This window comes from Phascolarctos cinereus, unplaced genomic scaffold (assembly GCF_003287225.1).
Source record: "Phascolarctos cinereus isolate Bilbo 61053 unplaced genomic scaffold, phaCin_HiC Scaffold_9;HRSCAF=440, whole genome shotgun sequence".
Taxonomy (NCBI): domain Eukaryota; kingdom Metazoa; phylum Chordata; class Mammalia; order Diprotodontia; family Phascolarctidae; genus Phascolarctos; species Phascolarctos cinereus.
Genome location: NW_027556402.1, coordinates 221,236,638 through 221,255,034, shown reverse-complemented (window position 1 = coordinate 221,255,034; position 18,397 = coordinate 221,236,638). Strand labels below are relative to the sequence as shown.

Genomic DNA, 18,397 nt, shown 5'->3' with positions numbered 1-18,397 from the left:
TGGGAACTAAAATCTACGTCTCCACTTACTTAGCATGGTATTCTTTCTGCTACAACCAACCCAGACATGATTCATAACTTTTGAGTCATATAGTAATTAATAATAAAATAATAATCAAAATTGTTAGCATTCATAAAGTTCTTCAAGATTGACACAGTACTTTGCAAATATCTTCTTTTACCCTCAGAATGATGCTGGGAGGTAGGTGCTATTATTATCTTCATTTTACAGATGAGAAAACTGAGGCAGACAAAGAGATAACTGGTTTGACCAAAGTCACACAGCTAGTAAGTGTCTAAGGCCAAATTTGAACTCAGGTCTTCCTGACCCCAGGCTCAGCTCTTTATCCATGGCACCACCTTGCTGCCTCAACATTTGGGACCCACACTTCTGTATGAGCTGTGCTGCTACCTGAGTCACAGGGTTCTTTTTCTTCTGAGTACACTTGGCTTCATATTCAGGTCTCAGCTGGAGCTGTTGCTGCTCTTCCTCAAAGTCCACCAAGTCCCACTCATACTCCAGCCGGGCCTGGCGCCGTTTCCACAGCTCCAGGAACAAGGTAACTACAAAGAGGAGCGGGGAAAGAGCAAGAGAGACAGAGTGAGAGAACAAGAGACACAGAGAGACATAGCCAGAGAGAGAGGAGAGACAGAGAGAGACAGAGTGATAGACACACACAGAGAGGGAGAGAGAGAGAGAGAGAGAGAGAGAGAGAGAGAGAGAGAGAGAGAGAGAGAGAGAGAGACAGAGACAGAGAGACAGAGTAACAGACACAACATGGAGAGGGAGAGAGAGAGAGAGACAGAGACACACATACACACACACAAAGAGAAAGAAGGAGAGTCAGACAGAGATACAGAGAAAGAGAGATACAGAGACAGAGAGAGACAGAGACAGAGAAAGAGGAGAGACAGACAGGTGGAGACAGAGAGAGACAGAGAAAGAGACAGAGAGAGACAGAGTGATAGACACACACGGAGAGGGAGAGAGAGAGAGAGAGAGAGATACACACACACACAGAGAAAGAAGGAGTCGGACAGAGATACAGAGAGAGAAAGAGAGATACAGAGACAGAGAGATAGATACACACAAAGACAGAGAGAGAGAGAGAAACACACAGAGAAAGACAGAGAGAGAGAAACAGAAAACAACGTTTTTGTTACTGAGTAAATCTTATAAATTGTCCTCATTCTGTGCACCTCATTCTGCCTCACAAACAGCTTTGAAAGACTCTGCAGGAGCTCTGTGTTCGATACAATGTCCTGCCTTGATTTCAGAGGACTCTTGAGGAAGCATGCTACCCACCTCCCAACAGAGAGGGAATGAACTCAAGGTACAGAATGAGACACACATTTTTGGATATAGAAATCTGTTGCGCTTCACTAAGCTTATTTATTACAAGGTTGGCTTGTTTAACATTTTAAACTGGGGGTGGGGGCTGGGGGGACACAGGGTGGGTATAAAGTAAATGCTGGTTAATTGAAAAATCAAATAAAATGAAAAAAAAAAGCAGCAGCAGCCAGTGCTTCAGAGGTAACCTAAGAAGAAAAGGCCACTCTTGTTCTTCTTTTTCCTTTTCTAATATTTGTTTCCCATTTAAGTTGTGTAAGACTTCCTGTTTCCAAGGCTGCCACCCTTTGCATTTCAAATTTTTCACACGCTAGCTCAATGACCCTGGGCAAGACTCTTTTGCCTCTCAGTGCTCTAGACATCTCTCAAGACTGTAAGTCATAGAGAAGGTAAAGGGACTTCCCCACAGCAGTGGAATCAATGTGCAGTCCCAGTTCCTGCCTTTAGACTGGAAAAGTGCAAAACAAGCCAACGCTTTTGAAAGACATTCGTTTTGACATCCTGTGTCCTGAGGTTGGCAGGAAGCAAAGCTGATACCCACAGCTTAGGTTTTAAATAGTAATAACTTGGGGAGGGAAGGGGGGGACATCAAATAGTGGCCGAAGTGCTGGCCTTTGCTTTGATTCAAGTCTCCCCTATGATCCTTCTTAGCCCTGGATAAGTAAGTCAGATGACCTCTGTGGGTTTCAGGCATCTCCAAGGACTTCTCTACTAAGGCAAAAAAGGTTGTCTCTCAAAAATATATGACAGGCTACTACAGAAGTCACCCTAAGTGGTAATACTAGGTCTTTTCATGTATTTTGAGTAATTTTGCACATGCTGACAAAATGACAAAATTCTGCACATATAGCTTAGTAGCTGGGAGACCATGGGCAAGTCACTTAACCTAACTGGGCCATGACTGGGTTAGGCTGAGTTTCCTTCTACATCTAGATCTCACATATAATAAACATTTGAAGGACTGAATGTCTGTATAGCAATCGTAAGTTCTTTGAGGTCAGGAGCCAGGACTTCTGTATCTCACCCATGGATGGGCACGATTATATCATTTAGTTGAATTTCCAAAAGGTAAATGAAAGATACACAAAAATTCAAGTATAATTCAGGGCTAGACTGACAATCCCTGAGAGAACCACCTGATGGCAGCATCATCCAAGCACCTCTCCCCAGTTCTCCATTTGGGATGCCAATATCAAGCCTCTTGAGTTTTCAGATGGGACACATTCTTGAATCAATGAAAACATATGAAGTTAACATTAGAGTCCGCTCTTGATCTCCCCGGGAGATGTTATGCTAACACTCTGCATGTTATATTAAATGAGAGGCAAACGCTTGCTCACCCAGAAAGAAATTGTTTCAACAACAGCATTATTTTTGAAGCATCAACTAGGGTGTGCAGAAAGAGGGTTAGAATTCGTGTCTTTTGCCTTTTTTTGTATCCCCAGTGTTTAGCATAGTGCCTGGCACACAGAAGGTGCTTAATAAATGTTTATTGATTGATTGATTGATTGCTGTTTCACCGAATAGATTGTAAGCTGCTTGAAGCCACAGATTGACTTTTGACTCTTTTTGTATCCCCAGTGCTAAGAACAGTATCTAGCACACAGCAAGCACTTAATAAATGTTGACTGGATTGAACTGAAGTTAAAAAAAAAATTTGTGTCACTAGAGCTAGAATTCAAATAGGTCAAATTCACAGATCTTTTGAAATGTTGAAAGAAAATTTTCATCTTTGGGATCTCCAAGTAAGAATCATAGAATTTTTTTTTAAAGGCAATTGGGGTTAAGTGACTTGCCCAGGGTCACACAGCTAGCTAGTAAGTGTCAAGTATTTGGTCTGAGGCCGAATTTGAACTCAGGTCCTCCTGACTTCAGAGCCGGTGCTCTATCTACTGCGCCCCCTAGCTGCCCCAGAATCACAGAATGTTAAAGAGTTTTTGAGATTACAGGATTATCAACCTAGCTCTATAAGGAGCTTTCTAAGGTTATTATTCCACCATCTCATTTTACAGATGAGAAAACAGAGGCCCAGGGAAGGTTGAGTGGCTTGTCCAAGGTCACAAAAGAAACCAGTGGCAGAGATGGGACTTGTACTCAGGCTTCCTGAATCCCATTCCAGTGGTCTCTTTCTCTCCATGCTATAACCTCACCTGACACACTGGAAGAAAAACTAGGATTTGGGGCACAGGTCAATATTTGCCTTCCTACTCTGGAATCAGTGCAGCATGGTTATAATGAATTCAGTGCTAGATGTAAGTATCAAGAAGAACTGCCTTGGACAATTAACAGCTATGAGATCCTTAACCAGTCACTTAACTGCTCTGGTCCTCAGTTTCTTCATACGTAAAAATGAAAGGGTCAATACCCTAAAGTCTCTTCTAGTCCTGAACTATTCAAGACTATGAGATGATCTTAAGGTCCCTTCCAACTATAGCTTTATGATCCTTTGAATGATACATCCTGAAAACTCCAGAAGTGGGTTTAGATGGCCAATGATGCTAAGATCTAATTTTATTGGCCCAGCAGACCTGGAACAATCTTTTTCTGGAGGTACTACAGAATCCATTAGTTTCAACTTCTTCCGCATCTTTACTCTAGGTCTACACATCTTGTGTTGCAGCCCTTACACTCAACAGTGCAGGGTAGGCTAATCTTCTTAAGACTAGTATAGCCAACCTGTACAACAGGTCTGCTGGCTAGCTATTCCACTTACTGTCATAGCACACGGCCCACAACTGTTTTTCTATGGCTGGGAAAAATATACATATACATGGTGTGGTTAGCGTTGAGTCTCTCTGAGCTTAGCAAGGCTGGTCCTTAAACAAAAGACGAGCCATTGCCAAGCCTGTACTCAAAGGGTTTTTGTAGCGGGGTATCTAGGACCTGTAAGTACAGCTGGTCTCCAGGGACACTCTTTGAGATCCTATGGGCATTTCTAAGTCACAACGACGCATCGGGATAATTTAGTAATGAGACATTAGGATGATGATGATTTGTTTTGTTTTTGAGTGGTTGAATTGGTGATTTAATTGGGGAGGGGAGTTCCAAATGAGGAAATTCCCTCCCTCATTGTAGATCGGCATCTGTTCTGCAACCAAAAGCTTAGGAATAATCTGTGTTTGGAGGCAGGACCTGAACTAAGCTCTTCCTGACTAATACCACTATTTACTATGTCTCACTGCCTCTCGTTTTTATTACCACATTTAACAAAATCAGTTTTGTTCTGCTTAAAGAATCAAATTGGCAAAGAAAACATTCTTTAAAAAACTCATTATTTGGGGAGGACTTTCATTTCACATCACAGAAATTCTGAGTTGGAAGGGATTTTTGAGGTCAAGCAGTACAACGTTTGACTTAATGCATGAATCCCACTGGTAACATCTCTGAAGTCATATAGTCTCCAGTGATAGAGAGAACCCACTACGTTATGAACCAATATATCAAATGTTGGAAAGATTGAATTATTAGGACATTTTTTTCTTATGATGAGCCCAAAACTTACTCTCTATGGCTTATCTTCCCAGGTTTAGTTCTAATCTCCAGGACCCACAAAATGGTACAAATTAGATATGAACTCATGGAGGAGAAGAAGGAAAAATAGATACTTATACCATACGGCCTAAGTGAAAAGTCTTTTCAGTTACTGCTACCCCAATCCAATCCCACAAGCTTCTATTAAGTATCCATGACATAGGAGGTTTGGTCCATTGGAAAAGAGCACAGCCTTGGAGTCAGAAGCCCTGGGTCTATCCTATCTCAGACACTTTCAAGATCAATGATGCTGGGCAAATAACCTAGCTTCCCTAGACCTCAGTTTCTTCATTTATGAAATAAGGGAGGACCCTTCCAGCTCTGTACCTATGATCTGATAAGGTAAGATACTCTACTAGGTGCGTAGCCAAAAAAAAAAAATGAAAAGGAGGCCCTGGTCTTAAGCAGTTTTCGGAATACTTCCCGATGGGCATCCTTCAATTTTGACTGTGAAGAGGTATCTTGGAGAATCAAGTGGGGAAAGGTGGCAATGTAACCTTTATAGGAAGGTGGTCTCCATGCAGAGATAGGGATAGGACGGCAACTGTGATTTCATTGCTATAGCGAGCTTCCAGGGAGGAACTCCATCTATCAATGCAGGCTGTCACCCTCTCAGAAACTTAGTGTCTTAGAGTTGCCTACAGCACTGAGAAGTCATGTGACTTGCCCAGAGTCAATACGAGTCAGAGGAAGGTTTTGAACCCAGGTCTTCTTGGCTCTGAGGCCATCTCCCTAGTCACTACACCATGGCGCCTCTCATATCTGTGTAGAGATACTCACCCCAAATTCCCATGAATATTGCAAAAAATAAGGTGGCCACGTTATCAAACAAGTGCGAATACTGTAAGCGAGAAGACAAAGAAGGTTCATGAAATCAGCAGCTGTCACCAGCACCCCAAGGCTCTTCTCAATCTCTCTAATCCAACATAGACAAGAATACAGACCCTTGAAGACTCACACGTGGAATTCAATTTCCAATATTCACAGTTCTTATCACAGAGAGGACACATGATGATCTCTCCTCCAATGGACTCGTCACAGATTTCTATGCTGCAAGGGAAACAAAGACGTGGTGATGAGAGACGGAATGGCACAGACCCCAGTTTGGTTGGAATGTAAAATGCCTGCAGGACAATAATGTGGAATAAGTCTAGCAAGGCAGTCTGGAGAGAAACTGTGAGAGGCTTTCAATGCCAAACAGAAGAATATGGAAATAAAAGAGAACCATTGGGGTATATTGAATAGGGAAGTGGCATGGTCAGATCCATGCTTTAGAAAAATCACTTTGGCAGTTAGGTGGGGGTGGATGGGAAAGGGGAGAGATGGGAGACAAGACATTCTCTTTAGAAGACAAGGGTTTTTTCTGAAGGAAATTAGGACCAACCGCCATAGAAAAACTGACTCTGCTAGCAGGAATATTTTTGGATGCCAAACCCTTGTAAAGATGAAAGTTAAATGCAGTGTGTGACCAAACCCTTTTCATGTTCTGGCACAGGGGAGCCACCCTTACCTGCTCATGTTGCCAGTCATTGTTATCAAACCATAGATAAAACAGATCAGGCCGACAACTGCTGCAAAGAACAACATCTCGGTATAGAATCCCAGCCAGGCAAAATAGATACCAATTCTCTCTCCATAATATCTCCTGTGGAAAAGAGGTAAGGACAGGTTCAGAGGCAGACTGGCTTCCCAGGGCAGACTCTACATGGTACAGTGGAAAGAGCCCTGATTTTGGAGTCAGAGGATAGAGGCTTGAATCTAGACTCTGACGATTACTACCTGTGTGATCTTGGGGAAGTCATATGACCAACTACTCTGGGCCACATGCTTTCCTCTGGGAAATAAACTAGATCGAACTGATCTCTATGGTTCCTTCCAGACTGAAATTTCTGATCGTGTAGATTTTCATCTCTGAACAACAAGGCTTCAAAAGTGCTTCGAAGGTCAGGGCTTTGCTTCTCAAATACAAATCAGACAGATTTCTACCTTCCCAGAGCTAGAAGGGACCATAGTGATAGTTTTTACAATTATCTCATTTAATATAAACAGATAGGTAGGCAAAGATAAAGATAGAGATACGCTTAATTTTTATATCATCTTCATTGAACAACAGGGCAATTAGGTGGCACAGTGGATAGAGTGCCGGTCCTGGGGTCGGAAGACTCATCAAATCTGGCCTCAGATGCTCATCAGCTATGTAACCCTAGACACTTTACCCTATTTGCCTTATTCCCTCACCTGTAAAATGAGCTGGAGAAGGAAAGGGCAAACCACTCCAGCCTCTTTGCCAAGAAAACCCCAGATAGGGTTATGAAGAGTCGGACATGACCGAAAAGTGACTGAACAGCAAATGGCCAACGGTTTCATAGAGGAGCCTTCCCTGAGAAAGTATTCCCTCCAACACAGTTTCCCTAGAAGCTCTCTTCCCAATGGCATTCCAAAGAAAAATGGACAAATTTTTAGAAGAAAAAGACAACAGAGTTTTTCATTTTGAGGGAAAATCAAGCTCAGGGAATTAAGAAGCTTAAGTTTAGGGAAGAAAACCACCAACAGGTTGATTACAGGAAAGACAAACTCATTTCTCCTGACAGCTGAAATCTACTAGGGCCAATTGGCCAAGGCCCAAATAATAGAAAACATATTTGTTAATGTCGTATCTGGGGACTGAGGCCCTGTGCAATCAGAAGGCAACACTTCTGAAGGATGTAAGGTCAACACCGGGCTTTTCTGGGGAGCTGTTATCATAGTTTTGCATCTATTAAGCCTCTTCTCTCAGATTTTTCTCTCCTCAAACACAGTAAGATTAATAATCCTTTCACAAACACATGTTAAACCTGTCATAGAGTGGAAGGTCAATGAATTTCGAATATTATTTGGCATTTCACCTTGAATGAACCAAACAAATTCAAAGCATGTGTTTAGGGAAATTCCAACAGAAATACTAACGAATAGTAGAATGTGAGCTCTTCCTCTTTTCTACCTTCCAATATGATCATGGCACATTTACAGTCAAGGCACTGTGCTAAGCAGTGGTCATATGAAGAAAGGCATAAAACAGTCTCAGCTTTCAAAGAAGCCACAGTTCAATTAATGGGGTAGACAAGATGCAAACAACCATGTACAAACAAAATACATACAGGATAAATATACTGAGATAATCACTGAAAGGAAGACATCAGCATTAAGGAAGATCAGGAAAGGCTTTTTGGAGAAGGTAGGATTTTAGCTGGGACCTTAAGGAAGCCAGGGAAAGGAGGAGGTAGAGACTGTACTTCAGCTATGGAAGTAGCTCCTTTATAAAGGACAGATTTATAATACTTTAAGATGTGATTTTACTAGGGTAAGAAATTCTTCCACTGTTAGAAAATGCAAAACAAATCACACCTCAGTGGATGGTTTTCAAGAGACAGGATGCAAAGGACCTGTGGCTTCTTCAGTATAATTCCCACATCATTTCATTTCAGTATAGGGCAACTGCTTTCACAAGATAATAGTAACTCATCTTAGTAGATGAGTCTTAGGAGATAAGTCCTAAAGTCTTGCTGCAGGTAGGTCAAGTGAATTGTGCAAGTATCAGAGCTGGGGTTTGAACTCAGATCACCCCGACTACATCTACTATACCACACTGCCTTACTGTAACTCTGAAAGTTACTATGTCTCTCTTTGCTCAAGTCAGTCATCCTAGTGGCCAAACTTCTAGTGATGATTAGTAAAATGGCAACCTATGGAAACATGTTCTGCATGACCACACAGGTATAATCTATGTCAAATTGTTTGCCTTCTCAATGTGGGGTGGGGGGAGAGGAAGGAGGGAGAGAACTTGGAACTCAAAATTTGAAAAAAAAAAGTTAAAATTGTTTTTACATGTAACCAGGAACAATAAAATATTAAATTTTAAGAAGACAAATAAATAAAAATAAATAAATAAATAAATAATATCCTAATCAGATCAATGCGACCTTCTAAAATTCAACATCAGTTTTTGCAGATGTTAACCTAACATTCTAGTTGCAGGCATTTAATTGGTTAACAAGTTAGGGCTTGTTTTTGTTTTCCTTCAAGAATGACCTTGGGAGAACCTAACTACCAGCAGATGGCAGCCAAGATGAAACCAGTAGAATTCGAGTGCCAGCATTCAATACAATGCTATAATCCTAGACTAAGAGCTGGTAAGGGCCTTGGAAGTAATCTAGTTTAATATCCTTTAATATACAGTTAAGGAAACTGAGACCCAAGTGGTTAACTGGAATATAAAATACTTGAGTGTAGGGACTATTTTTTGCCTTTTTTCACAGATCCAGAACTTAGAAAGTGTCTGACATATGGTAAGCGCTTACTACATGATTACTGACTTGACTTGCTAAGTAATTTGCTCAAGGACATAGACAGTAGGTGTCAGGGGCAGGATTTGAAATCAGAGCCATAAGCAGTGCTCTTTCTTCTGTAACTGTAAAAAAAAAAAAAAGATCTAACCTAGCATTGCCAAGTGAAAGGGGAAGCCCTAATGACATTTCATTCACAGTGGTGCTCATGGAAGTAACTTACCTGATCAGATCTAAAGGCTGCTCCTTATAAAACCTCAAGAAGCGAGCCCATTGGGTATAGAGGGTATACCGCTCATTGCCACAGTTCTGATCCTTCGATTTCTTCCAATATTGGCCCTATAGGAAGTCATTAACATGACAGAGAGAAGACAAAGCAGAAGGTAATATTGAAGTGACAGTGTCTGCCAGTTACCTCAGCATAATGCATAGGGCAGAGAGGTGGGGTGCAGCACAGGGGATACATTAGCTCAAATACTTCCTACTTGAGATTCCAATAACCCATTCATTTAAAATGAATTCCCTGCCAAAGAGGAAGTCAGAAATGGCACATGATGAAAGTCAATTCTCTCTCCTTTGGCCCTCTGTGAAGTAGGGCTTTGGTGTCAATTACATAGTCTCTTGCACCTAGAATACTTTCCCCTTCTATCTAGCTCAGGCAGCTAGGTGGTACAGTGGATAGAGCACTGGCCTGGAGTCCAACACGGCTTCAGATACTTACTAGCTCTGCGACCCTGGACAAGTCACTTAACCTCTGTTTACCTCAATCCCCTCACCTGTAAAATAGGGTTAATAATACAAGTGCTGATCAAAATGCATGGACACACTGATCATGTCTGACAGTATATGCCTCTACTCTATATCTGCTGTTGACCACCTCTGTACCACAGGGAAGGAGGTATGCATCTCATGCTATTTAGCAATTATGCATCATTCTGAATATTCTCTAAAATTCTAGATATGTGTATATGTAAATATGTATATGCAAATATGTATATGCATATGTGATATGCTCTCTTCCTTTATAATAATCATGTATTTTATTTTTATATTGCTTTAAGGTTTACAGAATATTTTTACCTCAAACATCTTTTGTAAGGTAGATAATGCAAGTATTAATACCCCTATTTTCTATACGAGAGAGAACTGAAGCTTAGAAAGATAAAGGAGTTGGCCAGCATCACTCAGCTAGCAACAGAGCTGAAATCTGAACCCATGTGACTTGCTTCCAAGTTCATTGATCTTTCTAAGTCTACCTCCCTAAATTAGAAGACTCCTAAAAGCAGGAAGCAGGCAGCCCTCCTTTTCTCTTCCCCATAATACCAATAATAAAATTGTATTTCCACAGTCTCCACAGCAGAACTGGAGTATTTGGCTGTAGGAAACTCAAAAAAGTGGATACATCCATTTCCAGGCACCACATTTAAGGAAGGACATTAACAAAGTAGAATGTCTCCAAATTGGACACCAGTGCCAGGGGGAATTGGCTTGGAGGCATTACAGACTTTCAGCCTCCAAGAGAAGACTTGAGGGGAAGAGAAAAACATGATAATAACTGTCTTTGAAGGATGTGAAGACTGTCATACGGAAGAGGGAGATTTATAATGCTGGACCTCCAAACTCATAATGATATGGTTAGCAGTTGCAAAGAGGGAGATTTTAGCTCAATATAAAGAAGGAGTTCTTAGTCATCAGAGTTGTCTAGAATCAGAATGTGCTATCTCAAGATGTAGTGGGGTGTTCAAAAAGATGCTGGCAGGCCATTCTATTCATGAGGGATTTTGAAGAAGGAATTCCTGTTTGGATATGACTTGGTTTAAATAGATGGCCACTGAAGGTGTCCTGTGGTTGCCCAAGGGCTGACTCATTCACATCAGGCCTGTTCCAAGGCATTACTGTCAAAGGGAAATTCCTTTACTGCTCTTGGTCCACAGCCAAGTCTGGGGAGTAGCTTCTCTTGCTCTGATAGTAAGAAACACCTCAAATTCCCCCATGCTGTTAACCATCATTCACATCAGAAAAATCTTCCAGGATTGTGTACAAGACCCTTGATTTCCCCATCTGTATCATTTTTCTTGATGAGGCGAAATGACCTGACACTATGGTAAATATCTCATAGAATATCTACCATAACACGAATGGCCTGATTGTCTCAATAACTCCTGTAATAGATGGGCTTTACTAGGTGTGGACATATTAATGGCACTTCTCCATTTGTAAATATGGATGAGTAGGCAGCCACCCACATTTCCCTGGAATTCTCTGCTTTCCACAAACTTGCATATGATGTCTCATAAAGCAAAAGCACCACTGCAGGCCCTTTAAACATTAAGGAAGGAGAAATTTATCAGGGTAGTTGTTGGACCATTAAGTAAAAATCCCAGAGGAAAGAGTAACTCCTAGGGGAAGCTTATCCACACTTTACTCCGAAGCCCTCCATGAATATTCAGTTTGCCACTGATTAGAGCAGACCATTCACTGAGTTCCAAATCCTAAATGAGATAAGAACAGTTCCCCTACTATTGCCAGACTGGCTGAATGCTAGGTGCATCTCCAGAGATGGGCTTTCTGAACTGGCTCCAAAGATCTGGGTTGAGCACCTGTTTTCAAAGCACTATGCTCTTGTATACTGTAAAAATGTCCACTGTGATAGAGGTAGCTACTAAACTCAGTCTTTTCATATGCAAACAGTGATTTGCAGGAATTCTTAAGAACATCCTATCCTTGTTCTCATGTCTCCTGAAAGCAGGGACATCTTTTATGTGTGTGTCCTGGACTGCTTTGGCATTTTGGTGAAGCCTAAAGACCATCTTTGATCAGATTATGTTTTTAAACGCATAAATTAAAATACACAGGATTACAAAAGAAAACAATTATATGTAATGTAGTTATCTTTTTTAAAGTCACAAACTCAAAGAATCCTGGCTCTAAAAGTAACAGGAAAAAAAAAGTATGGGAAAACTTACATGAATAAGTGAAGAAAGCAGAGCCGAGAAAACAATATGCATAATGACACCACAGAAATCAAAAAAGCAGCCATAAAACAATGAAAAGTAGATGTTGCAAAGTGATAAAGAATAAGTTTGGCTCCAAAGAAGATACACGATAAGACACCTGCCCCCTCCCCTCTTCTACAGAGGTGGAAGGGCCATAGCTATAAAATATTACATTTGTTATTTTCAATTTTTTTACTGTGTTGATTCATTTCATTTTCTTTCCCTCTTCTTCCTCCCTTTATTAATAAAAATTTCATTGTTTTATGGGATGGCTCTCTGTGAGGAAGGAGGGGGACGTTATACAAGGAAAAATTTAGGTGATGTAAAAATAGAAGAGAAAAATTTACATTTAAAAAATAAAAGTAATAAGAAAATAGCCAATGAAGTATTTAGGGATTCCATCAAAATCACCTATTTTGTTTTGTTAATGCTTTTTTAAAACTAAAATTTTATTTACATATTGTTTTTGTTTCTAAAATTTAATCTTTTTTAAAACTAAGATTTTAGTTACATATTATTTTTATACTTCTTATACTTCTCAGTTTGTCCCCCAAGGCTTCCTCTTCCAATGAGCAATCCCTTATGATGAAGAATAAAGAAGGGGGGAAAAAGTTCACCAAAACTCAACACTGTATCAGAAAAGTCTTTCTGCACCATTGCATATCCATAGTCTCCTACCTCTAAAACAGTGATTTTTAACCTTTTTTGGATCACAGATCCCTTTTGTCTTGGGAGGTCTATAGACTCCTCTCAGAATAATGCTTTTAAGTGAATAAAATAAACACATAAGATTACAAAAGAAACCAATTGTAGTGAAATACAGTGATCAAAGTTATTTTTAAAGACAAATTCTTAGACCCCAGGTTAAGAACTCTGAGTCTAAAGTGACTCTTAGTACTGAATCTTCAGAGTTTTCTAAGTAAGGTTTAGATAGAAATATCTAAGGGTTATACTTAGCAGCATGCTTCTTTCTCCCTCCCTATAGGGCTATGCTATTTTTTTGGTCCTTCGACCCTGAAAGAACCTTCATGTATAAATGTGAGAAATCATTTTTAAAACACCAATTTGCCCTTTCTGAGCTTCAGAATGTTACCACCTGGGAAAAAGAAAAACAAAAAACCCAAACCTCAATTTCCAGAGGGTTTTCAGTTTGCCAAGTACTCTTACAGAGTAAGTGTCAGAGTTGGGATTCAAACCCTGGCCTCCTTGAAGCCAAGTCTAGCACTCTTGCCTTTGCACCATCCTTCCTTTCGAGATAGCCGAGTATCTTAGTACACAAAACTGAGAACTGGGAGACTTCAGGGATTTTCTCAGGAGAGGGAGAAGTAAAGCTCCCTTCCTTTTAAAGGGTCACCAATGGAGATTCTCCAGCTCCATTAATGGGCAGAAGAAATGGCCTTAAAATGTTTTAAGACTAAATCAATACTTACATCATGGAGTGGGTAAGCAGCTGTATAGGTACCATTTGATAGCAGTCTCTTAATGCCAAATTTTTTCTTTCCTTCTTCTGTACCGTAAGGGCACCGTGAGAGAATATAGTAAACCTAGGAGGCAAACATAAGGGTATCCACTTATTCACTTCAAAATACATTGTAAGCGCCTACTCTGTATAGGGCACAGATGGTGCTAGGAACTTAGGGAGACAGAGAATACTGGAAGGTGAGACAGACAAGGCAAGGCACATACAAGGTTCTGTAATGCAAAATAAAACATTGCTAACATTTATTTACATGTGATTTTACAGCTTGAAAAGCGTTCTATGAATAAATGAATGATTGTTTGATCATCACAACAACCCAGCATGGTTAAGTACTATAGGTTTTTTTTTAATCCATTTTACCAATAGGAAAACTGAGGCTCAGCAAAATTAAATAATTTGGCCATAATAAGTGTCAGAGGTAGGATTCAAACACATCTCTCCTGATTCTAAATTCAGTATTCTTTTCACTATACTATAGTGCCTCTTGATGATGAAAGTATTGAGTCATGTGAAGAAAAGATATGTGGGCCTTATTGGGCTTGGGTGAATGGGGGAGACAGGGAAGAAGAGAGTAGCTAAAGGCTCAGAAGTATATTAGGAAGACCTTGTACTATGCTGGGTAGGCCTTGATGGGAAATTGATAGGAGTATGTGGACAAAGATTGCACAGAATGGGTGGACATGGATGGCTAGCCATCTGCATGGCTGGTGAGAATGACAAGATAATCACAGTGCAACACACTGCCAGGAACCAGAAAAAAACAAATGTTCTGAGCTGTTATTTTAAAGATGGAAACCAAAAAGTCTTAAAGGAGCTTCTCTTCTATTAAAGGGAAGGAAGTGGCATGTACACTGATGAATACAAGACAGTCTGAGTAGAGAAGAGGACTAAGATGGGTGTGGCAGTGGGAAGGCTTCCTCCCAGAGTGTTCCCACTTGCCAGGTCTGGGCTAGTGGTAGGTAAGATGGAGTACATGGAAGACAGTGGCTCAAAGTATCTGACTGAGTAATAGTCTCTCGGGGAGCAGCTGAATGATTCAGGTGTACAAACTCAGAATGAGAAGGTCTAGGGCCAGGAGCAACCTGAGACTATGATTTCAATAGGTGTCACTTGAACAGACCATGAGAAACAGTCAAGAGAAATCCAGTAAGCATGTGATTCAACTCTTGGCCCTCTTCCCTCTGACTCACTTCCAGTGAAATCTCCCAGCCTGGGGCTAAATGAGACAGTACTCAGTTTCATATAGGAAATAGGAGACAGTGGCTCAGGTGAGCTGCATGGTTGAGATAGCTTCCAGAAGGCAGGATTTCAAGTCCATGTTATACTTTTCCTCATTCTTCCTTTTGAAATATGCCTCTGCTACTCTCTGCCTGATATGTGTTGGTTTCCTCAGGTCAAGGGGGTGAGGGGTGATAGTTCTCTGAGAGGAGCCAGGAGATTCTATTTCAAGTCCCTGCCATCCTAGTCATTGTGATTTGTTATCTCACTAAGGAAGCCAGAGTAGCTGAATTAGGAGTTAGACAAGACACTGGCTTCCAGGGGCAGTGGTCTAGAGATTGCACCAGCCTCTTTCCTACTCTAAGATTATCTAAGAACAGCACATTACAAGTATGGAAAGCAGAAGTTCTGGGTGGGTATCTGTAGTACTAGATATACTCTTCTTGTGGTAGTACAAGGAAGACACAGAGAAAGGAGGAAGAGACAAGACCACTGTGATGGTACTGTGAGGCATAAGGCGCTTGGTTTCTGGGTGGCTTTTCTTGAATGTCTATGTTCCTGTTTTGATATAGTGTGCATGCTCTTGGGGAAGTTGTATATAAGCCAATGCTGCAAGCTGCCTGAGGTTTTGTTCGCAGAGAACACGGAATGGATTGGCAGCGAGGAATCTGCCAGCAACAGCTGGATCCTTGACAGTGCTTTCTGGCAGGTCTGGGCAAATTACTCATATTCTCTTGGCACTCTAGAATGGGTAGGATAATAATAGTGATAGCTGTTCTATTTCCTCAAAAGATTGAGGTAAAAATCAAATGACACAAAATATGTTAAAGTGATTTACAAAGAACAAAAACATGTATATACACATATACATGCGCATACATACATACACACATACAGATAGATAGATATAGATATAGATATGTATACAGGTTACAAGTAATAACAATTTACAAAGCCATGATGCTTAGGGAAAGTGATTATGGGGGGAAAGGGTGCTGCATCAGTGTCCACAAAAGGAGGTAAGATATTAATTGTCTCACTACAAAAGAGAGGAAATCTTAACCCAAAAATGCCTTCAGTTTGGGACGCCTAGCATTAAATAACTGAAGAGTGGCAATATGGCATAGTGGATAGAAAGTCAACCTTGTCATTAGGAAGACTGATTTGAATCCTGCCTCTGAGACCAGTGACCATGCAGAGATCACTTAATCCCTCAGTGTGCCCAGGCAACACTCAAAGATGATGTTACATACAAGATGACAATATGCATCAATAGAGGGAAGATCCACACCAGGAGTTCCTCAGATTGATAAAAATCATACCCTTAACCCTCCCCCCTCCAAAAAAAAGGAAAGACATAAAGGGAAGTCAGTTTCCCCAGAGATTCATCACTTCTTTTTTCTTGTTTAGAATCTATTAGACTGCAATCCCTTTGGGAGGAAGGACTACATAATCATCTTTCATCGTTGCATCCCCAGTGCCTAGAATGGTGCCAGGTCTTAAAGAACTCTTTGTTGAATTGCGTTCCAAAAGGATTCTGAGTCCCAAGTCAGCAACCTAGACTTTTAAAGCAACCACTCAGAGAGCAGTGAGAAACTTAGCAGTTGTTATCTCCAGGATCCACACTTTGGTTCCAGGCATTGACTCTCTCTCAATAAGGCTGTCAGCAAATATCACCTCATCCATTTAGCAATGGAAATGGATGGCTCTTTTTGGAGATGGTTTTCTCAGCCCGGGAGAGACACGGTGTGCTGACACACGTATAAGAAGTGATGGTGTCCGTGGCTCCTTAGAAACAAAGGGTGTGCTATCTCAAGACAGAAATGAGTGTCTTGTCTCTTTCAGACTCTCATGGCCCAAATTAAAGGCAGCTAAGTGATACAGTGGATAGAGTGAAGACTTGCAATTGAGAAAATGACTTCAAAACCTATCTCAAAAACTCAGTTGTGCCACCCTGCTTAAGTCACTTAACCTTTCTGTGCCTCAGTTTCCTCATCTGTAAAAGGTGCAGACTGGACTCAATGCCTTCTGAGATTGTTTTCATTTTTAAATCTATGACCCTGTGATGTTTACTATCGAGTAAACTTGCAAATTCACTGCATCTCTTGGGACATGAGCCTCTTCACCTGTAAAGGGAGGGGGTTAGACTAGATGGCTGCTGGGACGCTTCCCAGCTTTAGGTCTCTGATCATAGGGTCCAGGATGCTGCTCCTCAGACACAAGACGCTCAATCTATCATTAGGTTAGCACTCCAAGTATTTCCTACTTGGTAACATCTGCCAGGGCTTCTACCCCTGACATGAGCATGAGGCCAAGGTCACCTACGTGCCGTCCAGACAGATCAGAGCTGGCCTTGACTGGCAGCATCAATTACTTGAGTTTCATAAAAGAAAAAAAAAACCTTCCTGTTCCTGAAATGTTAAGTTTGAGTTTCTGGTCTTCAGCCGAGCTCAACAAGGCCAAGGGCCTATCACCAAGACATCCAGCCACAATGAACTGTCAACTAGTATTTTTGCTACTGTCAAACTGCAAACCACACAAGTAATTTGGTTTCCCCATTTAACCCACATATGTTTGCATTTTTCTGTGAAGATAAACTTGAGATGAGGGCGTGGGCACCATTGTTCTATGCACACAGTAATGGCAAGCCTTTTAGATCCTCGGGTACCACAGTAGCATCTCTAGTTGTGGCTTCCACTCCACTCCCTTTGCTCATTTGAGAGTAGGGAGAAAGGATTTCTTGCCCATATCTTATCTAGGAAATATTCTGTATCACTAACCATTCATGCCCTTTGACCCTAAGATTCCACTACTGAATATGTACCCCAAGGAGATTAGGGACTGAGAGAAAGGTCCCATATATAGCAAAATATTCACAGCAGCCCTTTGGGGGATAGCAAAACAAAACTGGAAACAAAATAGGTGTTTTGTTTTGGGAGTAGCTGAAAAATTATGAAATATGAGAATTAGGGAATATTATTACACTACAAGAAGTAATGAATAGGGGGCTTTCAGAGAAACATGAGAAAACAGAAATGAATTAACAGACTGAAGAAAGCAGAACCATGAAAGCAATACACATATTGACTGCAATCAGCTAACAGTACACTAAAAAGTTGGAGAATTCAGATTAAATACTAAAAGGCATGGCTCCTGGCTCTTGATACAGAGGTGCTGAATGCAGAATACACTGTCACACACCCCCGTGTCAGATTAATTTGCTTAACTATTTTTCTTTGTTTCAGTGGAGGGCTCTATGTAGGGAAGGGTGCAGATCAAGAAACTACTCTGCTATTATCAAAAACCCAAAACAAAAAGAAACCCTAAACAGGTTTCTATGCTGATGAAATCTCAAAATCTATTTTTCCTGCCCCAATCTCTCTGCTGACCCGCAATTTTGCATTTCAGACACCTTGAACTAGATGCCCAGTAGACATCTTAAACTTGGTATGTCTAAAACTGAATTCATCATCTTTAACCCTAAACCCTCCTCCATGCCT

General features: G+C 40.9%; 1 protein-coding gene across 5 annotated transcripts in view; it reads right to left on the bottom strand.

Moving 5' to 3' along the window:
- ANO5 (anoctamin 5) overlaps positions 1 to 18,397 on the bottom strand; it is a 139,579-nt gene that overhangs the window by 30,954 nt on the left and 90,228 nt on the right. For all 5 annotated transcript variants that reach the window (XM_078148447.1, XM_021001884.2, XM_078148449.1 and 2 more), the window contains 6 exons: positions 13,630 to 13,743; positions 9,427 to 9,542; positions 6,392 to 6,526; positions 5,826 to 5,931; positions 5,662 to 5,722; positions 412 to 563 (listed from right to left, as the gene is read on the bottom strand). In XM_078148447.1, coding sequence (XP_078004573.1) covers positions 412 to 563; positions 5,662 to 5,722; positions 5,826 to 5,931; positions 6,392 to 6,526; positions 9,427 to 9,542; positions 13,630 to 13,743 — 684 coding nt within the window. The remainder of the gene's footprint in view (positions 1 to 411; positions 564 to 5,661; positions 5,723 to 5,825; positions 5,932 to 6,391; positions 6,527 to 9,426; positions 9,543 to 13,629; positions 13,744 to 18,397) is intronic.